Genomic DNA, 8,018 nt, shown 5'->3' on the forward strand with positions numbered 1-8,018 from the left:
AATACATGTATAGTGTGAAAACATAACTTCCCTTTTTTCATTTTTATTTATACATGTTTATTAATAAAGCATGTTTTGATGCTAGCATGCTGTTGTTTTACATTTTACAACATTTTTTACAATTCCTGTAATTGTCATTCAAGAGTTTGAACAAAAAAAAATATTTCTTGAATTTATAATATAACATACTTAATAACAGTATTTCAGCCTCCATATCACAATATGTATCGCGCAATAAAAAATCAAAATATACTGGTATACCGATGAAATCGCACATCCCTATTATTAACTATTAAATTTATTGACAATGATCTACTTTAAAAAGTATGAGCATGGACTGGGATCAAAGATATATAATAATGGCACACAAGTTCATGTACATATGTGTTGGTGATCTGTTTATATCTTTATATACACAGCAAGACACCCCTGTCGCCCCACTATTCCAAAAACACAGTTTATTTTTTCAGTACAATTTGTTTGTGAAGGAAAACACACTTACAGCATATTAAATTGCCAGTTACGAACAATTTGGAATTGTTATAAACAAATCTTTTATATTTGATAAGTTCATAATAAGCTTAAAAACTTCTGGGATTGATAATCACTTAACTCTATGCATGGATTCATTATAAGCAGCATGTATGCTGTAACCTTGTTTTACTATACATATTTTAAAACAATTGCTGAAAGTCATGATTAAGCCTTTGAGGAGTGACAGTGCATATCTAACAGAAAATCTCGGTAAACTCTTTTAAAAAATACATCATAATCAAGTATGTACAAATTACAACCAAAGGATGATTCTACTGTACATTGAAACACAACAATTAATTCCTTCTAAAGTTTAGGAATAAGACACCACATAAATTTCTATGCTTCACAAGGAATAAAAAGAAAAGAGTAAAAAGTTTTACAAAATAAAATGCGTTTAACTAGATTTTACTCTCCAGTATATCATGTCTGGTAGGTGGTAAATTATGTGTGATTAAATTCACTATCAACATCAATAAACACAATTACTCAATAATATACAAGTTTTACACACGTGGAATGGGAAATTGCTTTTCACAATGTCCTACCAACATAGTACATGTACTAATATTTATGATAAGCTAATTTAATATCACTAGGAATTTGAAGTCACAACAGTCTGACCCTCCGACTCAACCACTGCAATATTTGTTTGTGTAGGTTCAGAGAGCTGCATCAAGTTCTCCACATTTTCTGTTGCTGCATCAGTGTATATTGTATCCTCGACCTTTGTCTCTTCATCTGCCTGTATTGAATCTGTAGATACAGTATAAGTAGTTCCACTGTTATCACCAACCTCTGAAGGATAGGGGTCAGGGGTTGGGTCAGAGGTCATCAACTCTGGATTTGAAGGCACCATGTCATACTGTACTGCCTCTTGCTCCTGGGTGGTCAATTCAGGAGAAAACTGCACTGTTTCTTGCACAGGATCAGCTGGGGTTCCAGAGAACCCTATTCTGGTGTCTGTACTCTCACCTGGAGAAATTTTTGGGTTTTCTGTAACATGATGACCTGCATTTGATGCAGCAGGTAGACTATCACCTGCTTCAGTAACAACTGTTCGTTCTGTGGCCCCTGCTTCTTTAATGACAACATTGTAAGCAGTAACACTTGTGGGATCTTTGTTTGTGTCATCAGATGATGGTAAACTGTAAGCTACAGCAGAATTTTCATCAGTGACAAGACCAAAGGATCCACTCTGCACTTTCTGAAGCAATGCAGCTTGCACTTCACTGTAAGCCTCAGGGAGAATCTTTTGAATGTGAGAAACCAGCTCACTTTGTGAGCCAGCTGGTACTTTCTGAACATTGGTAGCTGCTGGTTGTTGGACAGTGTATGTGAGTGGCACTGATTTTTGTACCTGTCCTGCAGCAATGACAATGGGTTGTGGTTTCTGAGCAGCTAACTGTAGTTGTTCACTTGTTGGAGCCACATATGTGCTTGGAAGAATACTAGTTGCTTTGGCTTTTGTGGGATCAGTTGTCATGACAGTATAGATGTTGGGTAGCACTGGTTTTGACTGGGCAGCTCTGTCTGTAGTAATGACTCGGTATGAAGAAACACTGGGGCTGGCTGTGCTCTTCAGCTGTGATATCAGTGACTGATCAGAAATAATGTGATAAGTTGAAGGGATAGAGGACTCAGGAGCACCAGATATTTGGCTTAAGGGTTCACTAAATGTATTAGTCAGTGTTTTCTTTCCCACACTTGAGTACACTTGAGCAGGAGTTGATGATGAATTTTCTGTGCTTGCGATGACCTGAGTTGGCATCTTATCCACTTGGTATGCATTTTGTTGTCCTAAAATCACATTTTTTGCAGTCTTCCCTGTGGCATCTTGAAGAGCTATCCAAAAGTTTCCACCATCAGGTCTCTTTTGTGTTTCCGTTGAAACTCCTGATAGGGCAAATTCTTGTACTCTGGAAGATGCTGCTGGTTTTGTAGAAGTGGCCTGTTGTACGTGACTACTTGGCTCCTTTTCAGATGATGTGAGTTGTCTGGCCAGCTGATTACTGCTTATAGATTCTAGACTCTTCTGGGATGTGCTACCTTCATCTGTTTCCATAGCATCAGTTCCTACACTCTGTTTTCCTGCAGTTTCACCATTTCCACAGTACCCTGCTGATATTCTCCTCTCCACCTGTAGTTTGATGGCTTCTACAATTTGGTTAAGACTGTTATTATGGCATTCTTCCATTCCACCTGCAACTCCTGATTCAAATATATTATCAGTTTTCTCAACTTCAGATAAATTACCACTTTGGTCTAAGCTTGTTTTATCTGGAGATGAATCTGATTGCTTGCTATCCTCAGATTCTGTTTTTGCAAGATGAACAGTTCTAATGTGACGATTAAGATTGGTGCTAAAGGAGAATTTTATTCCACAGAGGTGACATGGAAACTTTCCATCAAAATGTGTTGCCTCATGATGCTGGAATGAATTTTTGCTTGGAAAGCCTTTACCACAATGACTGCAAGTGTAAGCCCGGGAAATTCGACAAGACTCTCTGTGAGCCATGAATAAATCTTTGTTTGGAAATATGTACCGACAGTGGGGACACTTGATGTCTGCTCCTTCAGTATGTGAAGCCAAATGTTTGTTAAAGCTTGAACTTGATCCGGAGGATTTACCACATATGGGACATGGGTATTTCTGCTCATGCTCTTGTGCAATATGAAACTTAAGTCCAGATTTGGAGGTATAGTTCCTGTTACATTTCTCACAGTTGTATCCATCATGAGCTGTTGAAATGTGCTCCTTGAGTTCCACTTTATTTCCAAACATTTCTCCACAAGCTTTACATTCACAACCTTTACTATGGACTTGTTTGATGTGTCTTGCAAGGTGATGCTTCCTCTTAATGCATATGCCACATTCGGGACAGATGTTTATCATGGACTCGTGTGTTTCGTGCATCTCTCGGATGTGCCGTCTAAGGACATCAGAACGTGAGAACTCCTTACCACATCCATTACAAATGTGCTTCTTTGGTGTGGGTGGAGTAAGCTTCATGACCAGTGGTGGTTTGGGGCCCGGAGATTCCCCATCCTGAAAAGTCAAGATGGGAGATGCATCAGAAATCAACATAAATTTTAATTTTACTGAGAAGTTATCCAGTCTGGTTATCTTTCAGAGTTTTTGAAAAGAAAATATTTTGAAAATTTAGGACCATCCTAGAATCAGATGCATTTCCCATCTGGATTTTTCTTCAGAGGCAAGGAAAGAGAAAACTAGTTCAATAAAAACAACAATTCTTCTTAGGCAAACCTAACACCACCATTAATATTAATGCGGGAAAAAGAAATAATGCATCTCATTCTGATGTATTAATCAACTCTTTCACCTCTTCCAATTGTCTCTTTACAAATTTATGCATGCATGCATTTGTATCAGTTACCTTTTCTTCAAATAGCCTTCCCCCATCTATGACAGAAAGTAAATCACTCACCTGTTCTGTGTTGACTTTGACCATCTTGCTTGTGGGACAGTAATCTTTATCATCTGGATCTTGGTCTGGCAGTCCATCCTCATCATCATCATTTTCTGCATTGATCAGGCGAGTGATGCGACTAATATTGCGTTTCCTTTTGCGACCTGCAGTTCTGGGGGTTACATTTGTAGCTGGAGGGGGCATGTCTTCCTCAGCCTCTTTATCAGAACTAAAATCCTCTTGAGGAGGAGGAGCAGGTACAGGATTTTTCTTTTTTCTTCCTCTCTTACCAGGTTGACGAGCTGGCTCACTCGAGTTAAGTGATGGTATAACACAGAAAGGCTGAGAGCAGGAGTTCCAAGCCTGAATGTTTTTGCCATATGATGAGTAAGCTTTCTCAAACTTTTCTGTTAATGCTGTCATATCTTCCAAGCTCAGATGAGGCTCTGCTGAAGGAAAATTATCACCATCTCCTTTGTTCATACTTGAAGGCAGATTAAGTTCTCTACAAAACATAATACAAACATGATTAAATATGTACAAAACAAAGGAAACATTTGCATAGGCTTTGACATGTACATAACAAACCCATTTATTATAAAATTCACAAAATAACAGCAAAGTGATTTTCACTCCGTGTATTTACTAAAACATTATGAACTTTATGGATGTAATGAAATATTTTTCAATCAATCAAAATTGTCTGTCCCTGGCACTTTGCTATAAGCGTGTTTTACCGTACTAATATCCAAAATTTTGGTGCTTGAGTCAATATTATACTTTTAATGATTATCCTGTGCTATTACACTCTTCTGTGATTTACCTTCCGTAAGTAATGTAAGCTGGGGTGTACTCGGACCGTTCAGCTCGTGACACTCTGTGTGGTAACAGAGCAAACTCTAGGCAGTGTGGCCAATGAGAATTGTTTGTTGTAAATGAATTCAAGTTATCTGCTATCTCTTTCCAGATTTTATCTGCAATAATTAACAAGCATTATCTTAACTCTGGTAAATTTACAGCAATTGCAAGACAACAGATCTTAAAAAGACTTAAAAAAATTCATATCTAACTAAAAGAATTCAATTGCTTACAATTATCAAAAGCGAAAACAACTCAATCACCTGAGAGAGCAGAAGAAAAAGGATTGACATTAATATCAATGCCAGCTTCCTCTAGTGTTTTCTGTAGAGGGGTAAGATCATCTTTGGAGTAATTGGAAGATTCCCGGATCATCATAGTCTTCATGCATCCAAACCTGTAAGTAAAACTCAAAACCTTAAACCAGAAATTAATTTTCTACAACCATTATTTACGTGTTTCACATTTTAAAAAGATAATTTATTAAATTTTTACTAAGGCATGGTATTTCTGTGAATAAAAGGGGGGGGGGGGGGGACTTGATGGTTCTTGGTTACCTGCATATGAGGTTGAGAGTCAGGTGTGTTACAACTGCTGGAGTGACAGAGTCCACAACAAAGGCTTCTGGCCAGTTAGAAAACAGGTCCAAAAATACAATGATGTAGTGTTTACTGTCTATACAATCATATGGGCCGAGCACATTCATCTCCACCTGTAGAACATTTTCATTTGGTTAAAATGTCTTGCATTACACATTGTCTTCAGAGTAAAAGTACACAAATAGATCTACTGAACTAAAGATCAAAGTCAAATCATTTGTCTTCCTATTTTTCTATCCAAGTGGCATACACCTTTTGCTTGGTTAACTGTCAAAATGGGTTTTAAATTATCTTGAATGATTTTAATATAATTTCTTATTTTTATCTTAAATTACATTTACTGTGTTTTCAAAGAATTGAACCTTATTCAACAGTTGTAATAAATCAACGAAGAATTCAATACAATGTCTGTGTAGCTTATTCTTTTCATCGCATGTACTTAGTAACTTACTATGTCCCAGAAATGAAGGGCTTCTTGGGATCGAGCAGGCCATTCACTCTTGATTGGCTTAGTGTCTTCAGAAAACGATACATTGGAATCTGAGTCATCCATATCTTCGAAATCTGATGTAGCAGATACACTTCCATCAGAGGACATTCCTTGATCAGTCAGCTTGAAACGTGTGCGACAGGAAGAACAATTCAGAAGATACTCTCTGACTTTATTGTTCATCCCCACAAAATAGTACTTCTCTGAAAGGGCAGAGAGGACTTTTTCCCTCCCCAAATGATTGCCTGAAAATAAAATATATGAAATATCAAAATCCTAGTGTGTTTTGCTAGATTAGACAAGAATTCCTGACATTGTTTCAATACTTTCCAGTTCTTGAAATTTTTCCTTTTAAAAATGATTCATAACACATTTTTTATTTGATATCGATGAAAACACAATATTCACGCACTTTCATCAGTGAAGAAGTTTAAGTTTCTAGACACCATAAAAAAGTAAAGTAACCTAGGAACTTTATATACCAATACAGAATGAGAATGCATTTTTTTCTATAAAGAACATTTTATAATAAGCAGTTTAACTTATTGGTACATGAACTCTAAAGCTTCTGAATGTTTTGTTCTGCTTTTTCTCCTTGAAGAACATCCTAAAGATTGATAATAATTAAAGCATAATGACTTATAAGAATGATTATTTAAAAGACCTTGGGCAGTGTGTCCATAGAATAAGGGTAAAAAAAAAGTGAAAACGGAGCCTGATGCAAGGAAGGCTCCCTTGTGTTGTTTTAGTCGTTAGAAAATGAGTTTTTTAATTATATATATATATTTTTTTACACACTGGGAGCAATCCCCTGCGCTAAACACTGCATTTTATAACCCATTAACCCCCCCCCCCCAACATTTTTCAGCAGCAGTATTTTTTTCTCTTTTACAACTTCTCATTTCATTTTTTATGACGACCTTTAAAATTCATTTCAATTCAAGTTCACATCGAGCAAAAATGAAAATGCACATAATAACCGATTACACGTTTAAGTGTTATTTCTAATTTAATCATTATTGTCATTCCACCCTTCATGATCCGCCATTGTTCAACTCGTGGTACCTTTATCATCCACATGCAGTTCGCCAATAACTTTATTTCTCTCAGCACTATCTGTGAGAACAAGTCTCTCTCTCTGCACATCTTTTCCGAATTTATCTTTAATTGTAGAGACATGAAACAGCTCGCTGCCCTTCAGTTTGAACAATTTTGATCGTTTTCTAAGGTTCCTCTTCGCATTTTCATTTGCGCCATCAGGGTATCTTCCAAGAGTCATGTACACAAAAATGTCGTGCGTCGTGTCGGTCCGAGGACCGGTCTGCGATCTTCTTCTCATGGTTGACATTTTTACAGTTGCAATAATAATATATCTTTCTTGCGCACCATTAAAAAGATATTTTTTTAATTATCCAAAATCTTCTTCCAGCGCCATTTTGAGACGCGCATTATCAAAATGCCCGGATCAACTTAGATCCGCCTAGTCATTTCCGGAAATGAGCATTATGAGAAAATAGCGCGAAAATTCAAAATTCATACCACTCGGCACACCTCGGCCGATTCGTACCGTTTGATGAAGGTGACGGAATCAGCCGATGTTTGCCGAATGACATTCATACATGAGATGAAGGACCCATTCATAAAATCCTTGTTCATCTGTTTTCAACTGAAAAAATTTTAACCATCCAGAATCAACATAAGCCAACGGCGTATAGTCTATGTTATAATAGTTCTTCTTGGCTCCTGATAACAGCGGCGGATCCAGGAATCTTGAAAGGGGGGGGGCAGTTTGGAGTCGGGGTATACGTAGGAGCCCACGGTAACACCAAAAAATTGATTTATTAATTCTTATGTATATTTTGGACACAAATGGAGAGCCCGGGCCCCCTGCCCCCTCTAAATCCGCCAGTGTATAACTTCTTGGCTCCCCTCCCCTTCCGTCAATATGTCCTAGCTAACAGTGGCTAATTATATCATATCAGGGTAGGAGTATATTATAATCTCTATTTGAAACTTAAACATTAAAGTTTTTTAACCCTGAATGATGGGATGTATGAGCAATGCACAAAAAAGCAAATCAAATTAAACAAAGCAACCCCCCTCCTA

The 8,018-nt window shown here is 37.2% G+C and overlaps 1 protein-coding gene across 1 annotated transcript in view; it reads right to left on the reverse strand.

The window, feature by feature from the left end:
• Positions 1–7,367, reverse strand: part of LOC133184383 (uncharacterized) — a 37,513-nt gene extending 30,146 nt beyond the window's left edge. The window contains exons 1-7 of the mRNA XM_061319437.1: positions 6,978–7,367; positions 5,874–6,157; positions 5,381–5,535; positions 5,087–5,220; positions 4,789–4,939; positions 3,984–4,470; positions 1,148–3,583 (exon numbers count right to left, since the gene is read on the reverse strand). Coding sequence (XP_061175421.1) covers positions 1,148–3,583; positions 3,984–4,470; positions 4,789–4,939; positions 5,087–5,220; positions 5,381–5,535; positions 5,874–6,157; positions 6,978–7,260 — 3,930 coding nt within the window. The 5' untranslated portion in view covers positions 7,261–7,367. The remainder of the gene's footprint in view (positions 1–1,147; positions 3,584–3,983; positions 4,471–4,788; positions 4,940–5,086; positions 5,221–5,380; positions 5,536–5,873; positions 6,158–6,977) is intronic.
• Positions 7,368–8,018: the final 651 nt, after the last annotated feature.

Source organism: Saccostrea echinata, unplaced genomic scaffold (assembly GCF_033153115.1).
Source record: "Saccostrea echinata isolate AGI-Se365-2 ecotype Australia unplaced genomic scaffold, CSIRO_AGI_Sech_v1 ptg000010l, whole genome shotgun sequence".
Lineage (NCBI taxonomy): Eukaryota > Metazoa > Mollusca > Bivalvia > Ostreida > Ostreidae > Saccostrea > Saccostrea echinata.